An 18641-nucleotide genomic window follows, 5' to 3' on the forward strand; every position below is an offset into this window, starting at 1 on the left:
GTTGTTGTTGCCTCTTTGCTTTGACGCAAAGGTTTCTTCGTCTTTGTGTGACTTAATATAGGTGCCACTTTATATAGAATTGCCACCTTTGTTATTAATCAGAAGGTTAGGATTCACTCTGATCTGGGATAGTTCTGAATGTAATGATAGCATATTTCTTTCCAAAGTTTTCAGCCAAGCTTATCAGGGTGCTTGTGTGTTCTTTTTTTGACTGTGCTCATGGGAGGAAATTCATGGTGACTCTGGTATATCCTGAAACACTGGCTGATGGGAATGTCCTTTTATACACATGATCAGTTTTTTTCATTAGGCCAGCATATGATTGACTTTGTAAAATGTTAACAATGGGATCTGTTTCTTTGATTCATGAGTTCTCCCTGTATTATGAGCTGTCAAGATACTTTTCATCTTTGTTTTTGACAAAAGTTATACACTGTTTTATTCTGAAATCCTAACCCCTCTCCTCCTCCACACAGACTATCTTAGGAAAAAACAGAAGGAGAATTAGGAAGAGGATTCAGACAGGATGCCACAACCAGGGCCACTGAGGGGGGGGGGGCAAGATTCCTTTGGACTGGCTTCCAAAGGGGGCCCAGCGCAGGCAAGGCTTCCAGAGGCAGGCAGAAGGTTCTACTCCCTCAGTGTGTCTCTCTCCTGCTCCTGTGTGTCGGGACCCGAGTTATCATGTCAACGAGATAATCCATGTTCCACTGCAATCCAGCCTGATCCTGACTGTACTAGAAGGAGAGGGAAAAGTAGGAAATATCTGCCCCAATAAAAGGATTTAACTGAGAAGACTTATTTAAAAAAAAGGAAAGTCATGTGAGTTTCCAAGCTAGGAGATTTTGCCTCTTCTACAGCTGCTAAATTGACAGTCTTCAGCTTGGGCTGTTGAGCAGGAGAGTGACAGACCGAGGGAGGAGCAGACGCAGGAAGGTACGGGGGGGGGGGGGGGGGGGGGGGGGGGCAGTGGTGGCCTAATTGGGGGCGGGCGGCAGCCCGAGTGGAAGGGACAGCCCTGTCTACAATACTCAGAGTTTTGTAAACAGGTGTTTTGATGAATAAAGGTTACGTACCTCAGCTTTAAGGCCTTGAGATATTGGACTGTCTCAGCAAGAGTAATCACAGATAAAATAAATCTAATACTAAGCACTGCCATAAGGAGGGACCCGAGCTGGATTCCTAGTTCTGATCTTCTCATCTCCAGGTCAGCTGGGGCTCAGCAGGTAAAACTCACAATCCCTATGGAAGGAGGAGTTTTAGTACAGCTGGATGTAGAGTCCATGGTCCAGAGTTCTCGAAGGCGCAAATGAAGGCTCATGACACCGCAATCCAGCCTGACCCTGACTGGGCTAGAAGGAAAGGGAAAAGGTGGAAATATCTGCCCCAATAAAAGGATTTAACTGAGAAGACTTATTTAAAAAAAATGGAAAGTCATGTGAGTTTCCCAGCTAGGAGATTTTGCCTCTTCTGCAGCAGCTAAATTGCTAGTCTTCAGCTTGGGCTGATTTAAGAGCTTCCTAGGACCTCAGATAAGCTGCGAAGACAAGGTTGGCTCTATTCTGAAAGCAAAACAAAGCCATTGGAGGCTCAAGACAATCAAAGAATGCTGTAATAACACCTTTTGTATGATAACTGAATACAATGTCAGGCATTATCTATGGGACAAAAGGATTTTGTGTGTCATTCCTAGTTTCTTATACCCAAGAAGAGGTTTGAAAGAAGAGAATAAGAACCACAATAGTCTAAAATGATGCTCAGCCTTCTGGGTTTTCTAATGTCAGCCATATACATACTGAGTCATGTGTGAAACAACTAGATTTCATTTTAATACAGAATATTTATGCTTTTCTTTCTTTACCTTGATATGGAAAACAGTGACTTTGTACAAGGCTGAGGGTCACTGAAAGCAGAATGTCTTTATAGACAGGATAACTATTTCTTTGACACTGTCTATGACAGTGATTTTGTAGAGGAAACTTCCTGCCACATACTTTTCCTTATTCAATATTTTCTCTAACAGATCTCACTAGGATTAAAAGGAGGTTATTCTGTAATATTGTTGTGCTGTTCTGCAACCCTAACTATATAGGACACTGAAAAGATGACAGTGCTTCAGAAAAGGGGCAGCAGAATGGTACAAGGCTGTACAGAGAGGTGTCAAACACTAAACCAGGACTATTCTGAGCTATAGTTACATAGAAACACAGAAAAGTTTAAAAATGAAGGCAGATAAAGACCATATGGCCTATCCAGTCTGCCCATCCGTGCCATCTAATCTCCTTTTCACCCATATACTTGTCTCAAGCTTGCTTGAATTCAGATACTGTCTTCGTCGCCACAACCTTCAGCGAGGCCATTGCACCTGCATGATTTTCTCACTGGCACCCTCCCTGCCCCGCCCGCTTTACCACCACCAAAAAAAAGGAGATGGTGGGCTGGGAGCAATTTTTTTGCCTCTCCATAATGAAAGATACACAGCTTTTATTCTGAAGCCCCCCCCCCCCCCCCCCCATCCACCACACACATACACTCTTGTCTTTGGACAAAAGGGAAGATGATTGAAAGAGGCTATCCCAGTGCTCAAAATCCTATAATCAGATGTTTGAAGAATTAAGTTAGTACTGTAGATTTACGACTTATAGATGCTGAATTGTCTCAGCAGCAGTGGCCAGAGAAGAAATAAATCTAACCCAAGGACGGGCAAGTGCATAGGCATCAACATTTCAAAGTGATCTGGGGGTGCCAAATACAACATCTCTTCTGAGACACAATAAAGGAGCTTGCCCAATACTGTGGGTGCTTGACAAGCACTAGCACCGACAGAGCTGGCCCCTATGCCCCATGGCCTAGTGGGAAGGAGGGTGGCACAGAGGCAACATGAAGATATAACTGGCTATCCACAGATTTTCATCCCCATTTTAGCAGCTACATTTGGCTACGTGAATATCCTTGGCCGCATGGGATATCTTTGACCGGTTTGAACATAACCAGCTAAGTCTGAACATCAACATAGCTGGTTATGGTCAAACTGGCCAAAAATAAACTGGATATTCAATGCCCGTCACCAGAAACGGCCGGCATTGAATATCCGGGCTCTGCTAACTCCAGTGGTCTGAATCTCGGTCCCACTGTACATGACCAAGTCAAGATTAGAAAACAGAGGTAGAGGAGGGAAAGGAGACGCCAGTTCGCCGGGGTTGGGGTGAAGTCAGAGGCACAGGAAAAGATACAGTTAACTCAAGGTTAAAAATATTAATTGCGAGATTCATCTCAATTAAAACTTTTAATCGTCTAACAGCTCTAGTTCTAACTAGATATCTGTTCACACAGATTGGCTGGGGTCAACAGCATTGCACCAGGAAGGAAACTGGACACAGTAGATAGGCCTTGCAGTTCTTGTCTGCCAGCAATACCCAATTGTAAATCTAAGCCAGTTATGTAGTTAGGCTTTCCCTAATGAATATGCAGACTTACAACACTAAATCTGAGCTACTAATACTCTTCCAATGTCATCAATCATACACAGAATACTCTCAATTACTATGATGACCCATATACTTAAAACGGTGAGAATACTCTACACAAGTAAATTCATCTCCCCTTACGTTCCTACCTGTAACCTCCGCTCTCAGGACAAATCCCTCCTTCTCAGTATCCTTCTCCACCACCGCCAACTCCAAGTTCCGCCCTTTCTGCCTCGCCTCACCCCATGCGTGGAATAAACTCCCTGAGCCCATACGCCAGGCCCCCTCCCTGCCCATCTTCAAATCCTTGCTCAAAGCCCACCTCTTCAATGTTGCCTTCGGCACCTAACCACTATACCTCTACTCAGGAAATCTAGACTACCCCAACTTGACATTTCGTCCTTTAGATTGTAAGCTCCTTTGAGCAGGGACTGTCCTTCTTTGTTGCTCTGTACAGTGCTGCGTAACCCTAGTAGCGCTCTAGAAATGTTAAGTAGTAGTAGTAGTAATCAAACAACCGTTAAATATAAACACTCTGAAATCTCTAATATAAAGTGTACAAAAGTTCACTTATCGGTGTCCCATACTCTGTCAGTTCACTGGAGTCAAATCGTCCCAATAAAATATGAACAGTTCATCCTTGTTGATGATATCGAAATCACTTGACCAACAGTCCGTCCTTGGATACTGATAAAGATCCAATGGTATCGTGTTCACTTGGCTGTTGTAAATTTATCTATAAAATCCAAACAAATGGACTTCTCCTAAGCTCAGTTATGTAACCTTAAAGAATCAAGGTTCTTACAGAGTACCTACAAAACGTTCTACAGTCTTTGTTGGTAATCAGCAGTCATCTCACAGTCTCAGAGATGATTAGAGATTTCAGTGTGTTTATATGTAATGGTTGTTTGATATAAGATTAATAGAAGTGAATTTACTTGTGTCGAGTGTTCTCACCATCTTAAGTATATGGGTCATCATAGTGATTGAGAGTAATGAATATGCATGAGAGAGAACGCTTGTACTTCCTCAATTGTATAGATAAATTCATTAAGGATATCTTGTAAAGCAAACTAATTTGCAGCCCTCTAGGAATGCATGTTGCAATCCCTACTGTGCATCTCATGATCTAATTGTAGATTCATTCCCAACAAATCTGAATGCAATTCACTGTCTATAAATCCAGCTAAAGATTCCATTTTACACAAAATGTGAATCTGGTCCAGGAAAAAACTATTTCACCCAGTCTCTCCAGATGGTCTACGGTTAAGTAATCAGAGAATCTCAAGCCTTCCCCTGAATCACCTTCTCTTCCACTTTATGTTTATGTTGCATATGACTGGTTGAATGCCAGACTCGGAAATCAGAATGCTGCAGTCCAAACAACAAAAGAAGTCAAGAGTATTTTTGCAAGAACTATGGGACGGTAATTATATGTGGGCACCTCCTCTTAGGCACCTGGATGGTAAGAACCTAATCTAATCTAATTATCGCTCTCATATACCACATCTACCCTATAAAATAGAGTTTGAGGTGGTTAACAAGCAAGTGAGTATAAAGTGAAATGTTAAAATATGAAGTAAAAAGAACCTCAAACATCATACAATTTCTGAAATAAGGTCTTGAAATTTCTACGAAACTAGAAATATGAAATTGCTATTTTGAAGAATCTTAGGAAGCATATTCCAAGACAAAAATGATTGGTAAGAAAAGGAATACTCCAATAGTTTTTTTTAAAACAAACAGATTTAAAAGAAGGGAACCTCAATGTATTATTACGACTTTGCCTATGTGTCACGTTTCCTGAAAAGACATGAACTAATGAAAGGGTTACTACTGGAGTCATACCATGACAATTTTTTAAAATTAAAACACAGACACTTAAAAATCAATCCTTGCCTGTAACGGCAACCAATGAAGCCTCCCTCAAAAGCAGAGAAACATGATTGGGCCACTGTGTTTTGAACTAACTATACTTTCTTCAAAACATCTACTGCCATACCCTCATAAAAAGAGTTGCAGTGGTCAAGTTGTGATAGAGCTATAAACTGAACCAGGATGGCAAAATGATTCACATCAATTAGTGAGTGAACAGATCTCAAAAGTCGCAGATTTTAACAAAATAGTTTTTAACCAAATTATTAACCTGTGGTTGAAAAGTCAACAAGGAGTCCAAAATGACTCCCATTACCTTTGATGAGTAATCAATGGAAATAGATTCAGATGTATTCAAGGCTAAGCTCCTAGGAAAGGATGAATCTGAAGTGCCAAACCAAAGCAGCTTAGTCTTGGAAGGGTTCAATTTTAATCGATATTGACTTGCCCATGATTGGATTTTGGAAATACAGGTGCGAAGTCTCAAAATGGATGTTTGAACTTCTGGGTATACTTGTTGAAGAATGAGAATGTCTCAGCATATGAGTAAAGGAACTCAACCCTGTCCAGTAAAACCTATTCTATAATGGCACCTAGATACCAGATTCCATTGTAGACTACAGCATAACATGGTATTAGAGCATGCTACATTTAAGCGCCCACAGCTACCCCAGCCATAGACCTGATGCAACTGAGGGCACCCAAATATGGCAAAGTAGTATGCATAAATGGCAGCCCCACCCATGTGAACGCCCCCTTGCATTTACGCACTATCTCCCGGATTCTATATAGTGCGACCAAAATTGCACATGCAAATCCAATCGTATTTTGGATGTGCGTGCGCAATTTAATTATTAAGCAAGCCAATTAGCGTTGATAATTGCCACTTAAGCAATTACTGACACTAACTGGCATTAATTAGAATTGACGCACACAACTTGCTAGGCGATTTCTGTAAAGTGATGCGCGTAAATTCTAATGTGTGCTGCTAAAAAGGGGGCGTGGCTATGGGCGTGGATTGGGTGGGTCATGGGCGTTCCGAAAATCTATGTGCAGGGTTATAGAATGCACCTGCTCCTTGCCTAACTGAGGTACTGGTATTCAACTAGAGTTAGGTGCAGGCATGGCCACTAGGCGTATTCTATAAACCCACCTAGGTGTATTCTATAAATCATGCCTAAATCTAGGCGCAGTTTACAGAATACGCCTACATGGAAATATTTTTGGCAACGATTTTTCGCCATGTATAGAACGTGGTTCTATCCGCTTAATATTCAAAAGGGTTTAACCCACTGAGTGACACAGCACCTGATATTCAGTGGTACTTAACCAGTTAGTGCCACTGAATATCACCATCAACCGGCCATCTGCTAACAGGGAAGGGGAGGGCCGGGGGCAGAGCATGGACAGAGTGCCTACTTATCTGGTTAGCAGAGATTTTCAGTATGTTAACTGGCTAAGTAACCGCATAAAAGTTAGGACAGCAAAAAGACTGTCTTAACTTTTGGGCTGATACTGTAAACGTAACACCGACGCTAGGGGTGATTAACAGTAGACCAGCACCGGCATTAGTGAGAACAGAATGCTCAGAGGGTGTGAGAGCCAAAGATTACCACAAATAGCATGCAAATGTAGTCAAATGGATGTTGATGAGGTAATTTCCTATTCCCTCCTAATGTTCAGAGAACAGCGACCAAAACAACGCTGCCCTTACCGCTGAAAAAAAACTAACACCATCTCAGAGCAGGCATTAGGGTGTTTGAAGAGAGGATTTCTCACGATTCTGTCTTTAAAATCTGCCCGTTTTGATTTCTTTTGGAAGTGGAATAAGCCGTGCGAGCCTGTAAGCGCCGGTACTAAGAAATACATGTGTGCAAGTCCGAGCAAACCCGAAAGTGAAGTGAAAGCACGCATTGCTGTCTGTTTCCTGTGCTTAAATATAAGCTTTTCAACTAAACAAATAATTTTGAAAAGCTTATATCTAAAGGCGCAGAAAACAGGCGCTAAGGTGTGCTTCACTTTCGGGTTTGCCTGGCGCATGCGAACAAGAGCCAAACTTACTGCAAAACTCTTCTGCGCATGCTCCAAGCATGTACTCACTCTGCCACTCCCCAGTATCTCTCCACACTCGTCCTCCTCTACACCCCTTCCCGTGCACTCCGTTCCATGGATAAATCCTTCTTATCTGTTCCCTTCTCCACTACTGCCAACTCCAGACTTCGCCCCTTCTGTCTCGCTGCACCCTACACCTGGAATAGACTTCCTGAGCCCCTACGTCTTGCCCCATCCTTGGCCACCTTTAAATCTAGATTGAAAGCCCACCTCTTTAACATTGCTTTTGACTTGTAACCATTCGCCCCCACCTACCCTCCTCTTTCCTCTACACAATTGATTTGCTTGCTTTATTTTTGTCTATTAGATTGTAAGCTCTTTGAGCAGGGACTGTCTTTCTTCTATGTTTGTGCAGCGCTGTGTACGCTTTGTAGCGCTATAGAAATGCTAAATAGTAGTAGTCATTTACTATGTTAGTATGTTACTATACCACTGTGAGCTACATATTGGGCCCTTAAAGAACAGCGCTTAGGTATTCTGCTGCCAATTACATTCCTAAGTGCTGATATTCTCTACACTTACTCATTCAGATGGCACATAAATGTGGGTGCCCTGTTATGGACTTGCCCTTTATAGAGGCAATTGTCAAAGAGTCTGAATAACATAGATGCTTTTAACATATACAGATGTGAGGAAATCTGTGTTGCTAATCTTTGAACATTAACAAGTGTCAATCAAGTTAAAAATATCTGCGTACTTTGTGGCTGCTCTTGTGTGGGTGGCCAAGTGTGTGGGGTTTTTTTTGGGAGGGGGGAAAACAGCACATTTACATTTGAAAATGAAGTGTGTGCATGATGTTTCCTCTCCTCCTACCCCCTTCCAGGAGGTCCTCATTCTTCTGTGACTTAATATACTCCTGCTGTGGAAGGCCACACTAGCATCATCCCACCTGGATAAACTACTGTTTACACATGTAATAAAGTTTGAAATGTGTCCTGTAAAAAACAAGAAAGAAAGAAGAAAAAAATAAAAAATTAACTGGAAACAAAAAGAAAGGAAAAATAAAAAATATAAAGAAAAATGGAGTAAACAGGCAGAGAAAGAAAAAGACGAAGGTCAAAAACATAAGAGGGAGAAGTGAAGAAAATAAGGAAGTCTAGAGCTGTTTCTGAGCCCTTGTTGGGCCATGATTCTCCCAACAGCTAAGAAACGATGGGCCTATTCTGGAAATGAAGGGTAGGACTTGTGCGTAGTAATAAACAGTGCCGCCCCTATTTCGACAAACATTTGTTCTCAAGGGATTGAAGATTGTCTGAAATAAGGTTCCTGGTAATGCTGCAGAGGTAGTTTTGATAACCCTTGAAGGGCATCTCTGGCATCACTCAATACTGACATGTATATTGTCTTCGGGGGAGGGGGGGTGCTTCCTGGTTCCTTCCTGTAAAAAAGAGGCTGGCTGTGTCAATGAAAGCTTAGGGCGCCATGGTTTGGATTGAGCTGGATCCCAAAACGAGAAGCCCAAATCTAAATGTATTTCTAAACTGCTTTTCCAAGTTGCCTAAAGCGCTGAATGATAACAAAATTGCCTAAAGCAGTGGTTCCCAAACCTGGTCCTGGAGGCACACCAGCCAGTCGGGTTTTCAGGATACTCACAATGAATATTCATGGATCCTAAGGAGCTTAGCCGAGATTGTGTGGCAGAGCCGGTGGCGGGGATAGTGCTGGGCAGACTTATACGGTCTGTGCCAGAGCCAGTGGTGGGAGGCGGGGATAATGCTGGGCAGACTTACACGGTGTGTGCCCTGACAAGGACAGGTACAAATCAAGGTAAGGTATACACAAAAAGTAGCACATATGAGTTTATCTTGTAGGGCACACTGGATGGACCATGCAGGTCTTTTTCTACCATCATTTACTATGTTACTATGAGAGAGATTTGCATGCAGTGGAGGCAGTGCATGCAAATCTCTCTCATGAATATGCATTGTGGATATCCTGAAAACCCAACTGGCTGGGGTGCCTCCAGGAACAGGTTTGGGAACCACTGGATTATGCTAAAATAACCTAGCCACGATCACCTATCAGCGGTTTTTATTTTTCAGCTCAAATAGTTAATTTCCTGTAGGTAGCAGCGTAGTTTGACGTTGTATGCTGCAGGAAATCATTTGCTAATTCTATTTTCCAATGCATCCAACAGAGGGAAGTGTTACACTTTTCGTACTATCAGTGGTATATAGATAGTTTTGTTTTCCTATGTCAGTTATCTCTCCACTGTGCCTCTGACTGTCCCAGTGCTAGCTATCTTCAGTTGCTGAACAAATGCCTTTATTCAGGGAATGGAACAGGGGTGGCCTGTGGGGGTTGTGAAGGGAGGCAGGGCCCTGTGCAGAAACTCACTGCAAGGCCTCATTTGCATATGTCAGTAGGGACCGAAAGGTGGAGTTCAAAAATGGAGCCATGTACAAAAAAACAGTCGCTCCATGGTTGCAAAGCCCTGGACTGGAGTCTCTGAGTCTCATCATTGGGGCTTTGTTTTGCCAGACTGCACCTCAATAACAGGAACTACTGACAGACTTCATGTCCTTGCATTTGGCTGGAAAGTTCTTAAATCAGAACAGAGTACACCTTGTTCAAGCCAGCACCTACCTCCAACCACCAGCTTTTAGAAAAACTACAGTTGCTTCCAACCAGTAAACAGGGAATATGAGGGGATTGTGAGACTAAAAGATACAGCAAAACGCTATGTAGAAAATGATGAAGAAAAAGCCAATTTGCTAAATAGATACTTTTGTTCTGTTTTTACTGAAGAAAATCCTGGGGAAGGACCGAGAGGGACTGGCAAAAGTACACCTGAAAACGAAGTGGATAGAGCACCGTTCACGGAAGAGAGTGTATATGAACAACTTGGAAAGCTAAAGGTGGACAAAGCCATGGGGCCGGACGGGATCCACCCCAGAATACTGAGGGAGCTCAGAGAGGTTCTGGCGGGTCCTCTTAAAGATTTGTTTAATAAATCCTTGGAGACAGGAGAGGTTCCGAGGGATTGGAGAATGGCGGAGGTGGTCCCTCTTCACAAAAATGGGGATAGGGAAGAAGCTGGAAACTACAGGCCGGTAAGCCTCACTTCGGTTATTGGAAAAGTAATGGAAGCCATGCTGAAGGAAAGGATAGTGAATTTCCTGGAAGCCAATAAGTTGCAAGATCCGAGACAACATGGTTTCACCAAAGGGAAGTCGTGCCAAACGAATCTCATTGAATTCTTTGACTGGGTGACGGGAGAATTAAATCAAGGACGTGCTATGGACATCATCTACTTAGATTTCAGCAAGGCTTTTGACATGGTTCCCCACAGGAGGCTCTTGAATAAACTAGAAGGGCTGAAGATAGGACCCGAAGTGGTGAACTGGATTAGGAACTGGTTGATGGGCAGACGCCAGAGGGTGGTAGTGAATGGAGTTCACTCGGAGGAGGGAAAGGTGAGTAGTGGAGTGCCTCAGGGATCGGTGCTGGGGCCCATTCTGTTCAATATATTTGTGAGTGACATTGCCGAAGGGTTACAAGGTAAAGTTTGCCTTTTTGCGGATGACACCAAGATTTGCAACAGAGTGGACACCCCGGAGGGAGTGGAAAACATGAAAAAAGATCTGAAGAAGCTAGAAGAATGGTCTAACGTTTGGCAATTAAAATTCAATGCGAAGAAATGTAAAGTGATGCACTTAGGGAGTAGAAATCCAAGGGAGGCAGGCGTATGTGTTAGGTGGGGAGAGCCTGATAGACACAGACGGGGAGAGGGATCTTGGGGTGATAGTATCTGAGGACCTGAAGGCGATGAAACAGTGCGACAAGGCGGTGGCCGTAGCGAGAAGGTTGCTAGGCTGTATAGAGAGAGGTGTGACCAGCAGAAAAAAGGAGGTTTTAATGCCCCTGTATAAGACGTTGGTGAGGCCCCACCTGGAGTATTGTGTTCAGTTTTGGAGGCCGTACCTTGCGAAGGATGTTAAAAAAATGGAAGCGGTACAAAGAAAAGCTACAAGGATGGTATGGGAGTTGCGTTCCAAGACGTATGAAGAGAGACTTGCTGACCTGAACATGTATACTCTGGAGGAAAGGAGGAACAGGGGTGATATGATACAGACGTTCAAATATTTGAAAGGTATTAATCCGCAAACGAATCTTTTCCGGAGAGGGGAAGGCGGTAGAACGAGAGGACATGAAATGAGATTGAAGGGGGGCAGACTCAGGAAAGATGTCAGGAAGTATTTCTTCACGGAGAGGGTGGTGAACGCTTGGAATGCCCTCCCGCGGGAGGTGGTGGAGATGAAAACGGTAACGGAATTCAAGCATGAGTGGGACAGGCATAAAGGAATCCTGTGCAGAAGGAATGGATCCACAGAAGCTTAGCTAAAATTGGGTGGCGGGGGGAAGAGGGGTTGGTGGTTGAGATGCTAGGATGGGGGAGGGCAGACTTATACGGGGTCTGTGCCGGAGCCGGTGATGGGAGGTGGGACTGGTGGTTGGGAGGCGGGAAATACTGCTGCATAGACTTATACGGTCTGTGCCCTGAAAAAGACAGGTACAAATCAAGGTAAGGTATACACATATGAGTTTATCGTGGGCAGACTAGATGGACCGTGCAGGTCTTTTTCTGCCGTCATCTACTATGTATGTTACTATGTGAGACTATCTTTGCACCTTGATAGCAATTAAATCGATAACCATTGCAACATAGTCAGATGCAAAGAACATAAGCAGTAGATTGGTACAAATTAAGACATATAGACTTTGAACTTCCACAATAAAACAATCCCACCTTACTTAAAAAAAAAAAAAAAGAAAGAAAATTGCTCCCCTTAGTCAGGTAGCAATTAAATAAGGACACAATACAAAGCAGATGGAATTAAAACAGGCCACAACTTTGTTTATTGCAAAATAAGGCAGAATTAAACAGAACAGTATTAATCCAAGCAAAGAAATACAAAAACAATGCAAGCTAACAATGCCGGATAACCTTGAACTTGACCTTAGCGACCACACCGCCTGGCAAGGGCTTGATGTATTGGCCCAAGAATAGAAGCTTAACGTTCACTGCTGGGTGAAGATTACAGCCTAGAATTTCAAATAAGCATATGGCTTCAATTTGCTCAAGCATTCTTTCCCTCCCCCCCCCCCCACCCAAGCTGCAATGAACTACCCCCACCAATCGGAAACACCAATGGAGCATGAGAAAGCATATGCCAACAAACAGGAGGTGGGTGGACGAGAAAGCTGCCTCTGAGGAGCAAGTGTGGCTCGATCCTTGGAGGTAAAGTACAACAGAAAAGATACCGCCCACCCCCCAAGGCAAACAGCCAATAAAAAAAACTCTAAAATTTGGCACTTGAGACAGCCCAACCAAAGACTGCCCAGGTGAAAACGCACAAGAGGCCACAAGTGAGGTGAGTGACAGGAAGGCAAGACTCTCCTGACTTCCAGTCCCCCACCCCAGCCCTTAACTCAAGAACCCCTTGGGCCTGACACTGGGCCTACCGGGAGCTATCAAGTGCTGCAGGCTCATCCCCCCTCTTCTTCAGTTGAAAGCTAACCTCACAGCACACGCTAGAGGAAGAGGTCTCCTTTTTCTCCACCCCCACACCTCTTGCTTTTCCGCTTCTTCCCAAAATGCCTACCGATGGTATCGACAGCTGGGCCCATCACCTGACGTATCTAATGCACCAGTACCATCAGTAGCCTGATGCCAACAAGAGGCTGAAACTAAGTTTGAATTACTCACCTTTGACAAATCGTAGTTCAAGTCAAGAGTGGACTGACAGTAATCTGGGCCCCTGGGCAGAAAGGGTCATTGCCACCCCCCCACCCTAACCTGAAGAACCCTGCTGGTCTAGTGGCCTTTTTAGAAGGCAGGAAAGAATCCCACTCTTTCTTGGCCACTGTCACTGCTCTGACACAGCCGCTTCTTCTTAATGGCTGCCGAGAATTCCTGCAGCAGTCTTGTGGGTCTCGGCAGCCATTTTAAAGATGCGGCAGCGCCGGACAGAGCAGTGCAGCGGGCAGGAAAGAGTGGGGTTCTTTCCTTCCCCCGAAGAGGCCACTAGACCACCAGGGCCCTTCAAAGTAGGCCTGGGGGGCTGTAGTGTGCAGGAGGGGAGAGAGGCACTGGGCACCCAGACCTCCTGGGCCCTCGGGCACTGCCCGGTTATCAGTCCGCCCCTGGTTCAAGGAAAGTTACATTCATGTACGCAAGTCATTTCCCTGCCCAAGCAGATCACATCTTAATATCCACTGTATCTGTATACAATATGTAAATCGCTTTGGTTGTACCATAGAAAGGCTGAAGATCAAGAATCTCAGAACACATAAAACAATCGAAGCCATAGCTGAGACTGGAGAGGAGGATAACGTGGCTTACAAAGCCTGTTCCTGGGAGAGGTAGAGATTTGAACCATGGCTTACGATCTGTCTCTCTAAACACTAAGGAGGACTTTTATTAAGCTGTGTCAAAAAGTGGCCTTTGCGCACCCTTACCCAGGTTTTTCCCACGTGCTAACGCCATTTTTACCACAGCCATAAAAAAAGGTCCTTTTTCTTTTGTTCCATTAGTGCAGGGCAATTACAAAAACTTAGCAAGTGATTGAGAACTTCCTGCCACCCATTCTGCAGGTGGTAAGAGCATATGCGCTATCTGGGCGCTAACCAGTTATTGCCCCCTCAAAAAATATTTTTTAGCGTGCGCACATTCGACAGTTACCGAGCATATCCCACGGTACACCATTTTAAGCTGTGTTAGGTACATGTTAGCACCTAATGCAACTTAGTTAAAGAGTCCCGAACCTACTTCTCTGCACTAAGCGGATATGGGAAGCTCCTGGTGGGAGGCGGGGCTGGTGGTTGGGAGGCGAGGATATTGCTGGGCAGACTTATACGGTCTGTGCCAGAGCCGGTGGTTGGGAGGCAGGGATAGTGCTGGGCAGACTTATACGGTCTGTGCCATGAAAATGACAGATACAAATCAAGGTAAGGTATACACAAAAAGTAGCATATATGAGTTTATCTTGTTGGGTAGACTGGATGGACCGTGCAGGTCTTTTTCTGCCGTCACCTACTATGTTACTATTTAGAACAGGGGTGGTCAGCCAGGGTCCTCAAGAGTTGCAGCACAGCTAAAAATAAGTCAGCCATTCAAGAGTCTACCTCTGGCCTCAACTCAGTGGTCACATGATAATATTCTGTCCTGGGACGTTTGGTTTAAGCAAGGTAGTATATAAATATGACAAAAGTTCAGCTTAAATGTCATTTACAAACTAATCAGACGAAAGCTTGTGCATTTACTGTACTTGTGGCATTTTTAACAGCAGAGAGAGAGGATAAAAAGGATCTATTTTTATTAATTCCCTCTTACAGAGTTCTGTCAATACTGTATTCTAAATCAGGGGTGGGCAACCTTGGTCCTTGAGGGCTGCAGCCCAGTTGGGTTTTCAGGATTTCCCCAATGAATATGCATGAGAACTATCTGCATGCAATGAAGGCGGTGCATGCAAACAGACTGCATGAATATGGGGAAATCCTGAAAACCTAATGCAACTTAGTCAGGTTTTCAGGATTTCTCCATGAATATGCAAATAGTTCTCACGCATATTCATTGGGGAAATCCTGAAAACCCAACTGGGCTGCAGCCCTCAAGGACCGAGGTTGCCCACCCCTGATTTAGAATACAGCATAGGCAGAACTCTGTAAGAGGGAATTAATACAAATAGATCCCCTTCTCTCTCTGCTAAATACAAGTACAGTAAATGCACACGTTTTCTTCTGATTAATTTGTAAACTACATTCAAGCTGAACTTTTGTCGTATTTATATGCCACCTTGTCTACACCAAACATCACAGGACAGAATATTGTGATGTGACCACTGAGTTGAGGCCAGAGCCAGACTCTTAGATGACTGACTAATCAATGGAAGGGCTTCCTTCTGTCCAACCCATGGCAAGAGTCAACTCTTCCTCTTCAGATGGAAGTTTCCTTCCCTTATGCGCTCAACACAAGACTCAGGTGTCTGTCTGTTCTCTTCTGCTCTTTTAGGACCTCCTTTCCATCAAGCAGACATGTGTAGCGGAAACACCAGCTTTTCAAGCATTTCATCCTATGGAGCCTCAGCTAATGCAGATGAGGACAACAGGTTCAATTCCATCTTCCCAATCCTGCCAAATTTGGTCACCCTATCATTCTGTGGCACGTAGTCTTCAAGTGCAAGAGAAGCTGAAAGATTTCCAGAAAGAGGAGGAGGATGCGGGTTCTCTCACCCAGTGTCCAACTCGGATCATGTCGTGCCAAAGTGTTCGAAGAAATGTGAAAATATCCCCTCCCCCACCCACCCTTCAAAAGTCTGCAACCGTGGTGGAAGAAGGGGCAGGTGGGACAGATAGAATACGCTGCCAGAACCCTTATCGCCTCTCGCTTGGACTATTGCAATTTACTTCTCACTGGTCTTCCGCTCAGCCATCTCTCTCCTCTCCAATCTGTCCAAAATTCTGCAGCACGACTTGTTTTCCGCCAGAATCGTTATACTCACACAAGCCCGCTCCTCAAGTCACTTCACTGGCTCCCTGTCCGCTTCTGCATTCAGTTTAAACTTCTGGTACTGACCTTTAAATGCATCCACTCTGCAGCCCCCCATTACTTCTCCGCTCTCATCTCTCCCTACATTCCTCCATGTGAACTCCGCTCACTGGACAAATCTCTCGTCGTCCCCCTTCTCCTCCACTGCTAACTCCAGGCTTCGCTCCTTTTCTCTCGCAGCACCTTATGCCTGGAATAGACTTGCTGGACCTATACGTCTAGCTCCATCTCTACCCGTTTTCAAATCTATGCTGAAAACCCACCTTTTCATTGCTGCTTTTGGCTCCTAGCCACAATTGCCCTCCCCTTGTCCCTTCCTTCTCACCCATTACTTCCCTCACCTGTAACTGTCTTGTCTGTATTATTTAGATTGTAAGCTCTTTTGAGCAGGGACTGTCTCTTTGTATCAGGTGTTCAGCGCTGCGTGCGTCTGATAGCGCTATACAAATCCTAATAATAATAATAACCTAGACACTGATCTATAGAATGTGCAAAGCAAGGCTGCAAATCCTTTTGAGCACCCTAGGCGTCAAAATAGACGACCTTCGATAACGCATAAATAAATGGAAGGTGTCGGCGATTTCTGGGCAACTCGCCTTGAACTGGATGCTTATTTAGTAAGGATCTGTTTAACCCCCTTCCCACACCCACCGTTTTCCTTCCCTCCCTCCCCTCCCGATCTACCTGCTTTTGCTGGTTCTCCGCGGTCAGGTTGGTGTTATAATCCCAGCTGGCAGACACACTCTTGAAAAGGACCTGTTCGGCCGTGCTGTTGTAGTCGCTGGCGAAGACCTGGGCTCCATCCTGGTCGTTGCTGTAGTTGCCCGGCAGGTACTGGGGGTCCAGGGCGAAGGTAGCGGCTGGCAGGAGCAGCAGCAGGAGGAGAGCAAAGCCCGGGCACGGCATGTTCCACTCAGGGTGCCAAGGGGTTTCCCCCCTTTCTGCGCCTGTCAAGAAGATTCCTCTGCAGCTTGCGAGTCCCTTATAAACTGCAAAGCTCCTTTGCACAAACCCTGCCCACAAAGGGCAGATAAGAAAGAACTTGAGCACTCAAGCGAGCAGCACCGCATCCTCAAAGGGGCCATGATCGGGCTCAAAGTCCAACCGGGACTGGCCGGGGTGCTGCAAAGAGCTGCCTTTCCTCCATTCGGACGCCCACCCCCCCATGCAGAGCGCTGGAGCCCGCCTGAAAGAGAAAGAAGGTTGGCGAGTTGAACAGTAGCAGGGGGCGACCTCTGGCATTTCAGGGGCTGCTGCAGCTTCCTTCGGGAAATAGTAGCCCCCTTGGAAGAGAGAGACAGACAACCAAGTGGAGGGGGAGGGGAATAGAGGCAGGTGAACGGATCGAGAGGGCGAGAGATTGCCAAAGAGAGCAGACATAGGAAGGGGCGACTAGGGAGATGGGGGAGCAAGGGGGGGTACAAAATTCCCCGGGCTCAGCCGACTCCATGGGTGCTGCTCGCTATCTCGCCCCTCCCTCCCAGCCAGGTTCCGAGTTCCAGGGCCCTCCCACCGTCCGTCCCTCCCCCTGAATTTCAAAAGCCTTCTTCTTACCTCGTCGGGGGCGGGGTTACGGCGACAGCAGCACGCAGTGAAAGGCGTGTGTATAGGCTCGCGGTTCAGCCTTCCCTTGTCGGTCTCTGAGCTCTGGGCTGGCCCCGCCCTCAAGGGGCGGGACCAGAGTTCAGAGACCGACAAAGGATGGCTGAAGCGCGAGCCTGCACGCTTTTCACTGGGTGCTGCTGTCGCCGTAACCCCGCCCCCGACGAGGTACGAGAAGGAGGCTGTGAAAAGCCTACCTGGAAGGGAAGAACTAGATTTACGTTTCACATGCCAGGTATTTTTTTTGTTTAATCCAGATGTGCACCTGAGAGGAGGCTCCATTAGTTCTGCATAGCATTTGGCCCCTATTTTCTCTATCACTCTCTTTTTCTGTGCCTGCACAAAGCAACCATAATCACGTCAATGAACCCACTAAAACATTCATCTGTTTTTATTTTATGTAAAAATATTTTGTTTTCTGCAACACTAGACCATAGTATGCAGCAGCACACAAAATACTGTTCAAATAATTAATGCCCAGGGGAAATGCAGCAAAGTTCAGGAGGAAATTCAGAGAGGAGCCAACCGAAACTGGCTGAAAGATTTCGGACAAAACCAAATCCGAAAACTAAAGTTTGGTTGTGCCAGTATGAACCGGTGAGGACTACAGTGAGGGAATTGTCGGAGCATCCCACTGCTAACTCCACAGTATCCAAGCCATATAATAATGTAAATAAGTAAAGACTGTATTTAAATTTATTGGATTTGTACCCCACATTTTCTGAGTTTGACTCATTGTATGTGGCTTACGTACATTGGACAGAGATGTGATTACAGGTAACGGAGCTGGAATTGGAGAGGGAAAGCTCCTGTGAGATCAGTAGGGCCTGGTACTAAAGGTAAGATTCTCAGGGGGGCTGGATGAGGGAGAAGTGAATGGCAGTCAGGAGTGTCTTACTCAAGCTGGTCTAAGTACATAAGTACACTAGTATTGCTACTTTGTAGCTTTATCGCATGCCCCCTAACCCTAGTATTTTTGGAAAGAGTAAACTAACGATTCACATCTACCTGTTCCACTCCACTCATTATTTTAT

At 45.1% G+C, this 18641-nt stretch overlaps 1 protein-coding gene across 1 annotated transcript in view; it reads right to left on the reverse strand.

Annotated features, from left to right (window-relative positions):
• The window catches only part of ACE (angiotensin I converting enzyme), an 87848-nt gene extending 70376 nt beyond the window's left edge, over positions 1–17472 (reverse strand). Inside the window, exon 1 of the mRNA XM_030221319.1 lies at positions 16690–17472. Coding sequence (XP_030077179.1) covers positions 16690–16911 — 222 coding nt within the window. The 5' untranslated portion in view covers positions 16912–17472. The remainder of the gene's footprint in view (positions 1–16689) is intronic.
• Between the last annotated feature and the right edge of the window lie 1169 nt (positions 17473–18641).

The sequence above is a fragment of the Microcaecilia unicolor genome, chromosome 12 (genome assembly GCF_901765095.1).
Source record: "Microcaecilia unicolor chromosome 12, aMicUni1.1, whole genome shotgun sequence".
NCBI classification, from domain to species: Eukaryota; Metazoa; Chordata; class Amphibia; order Gymnophiona; family Siphonopidae; genus Microcaecilia; species Microcaecilia unicolor.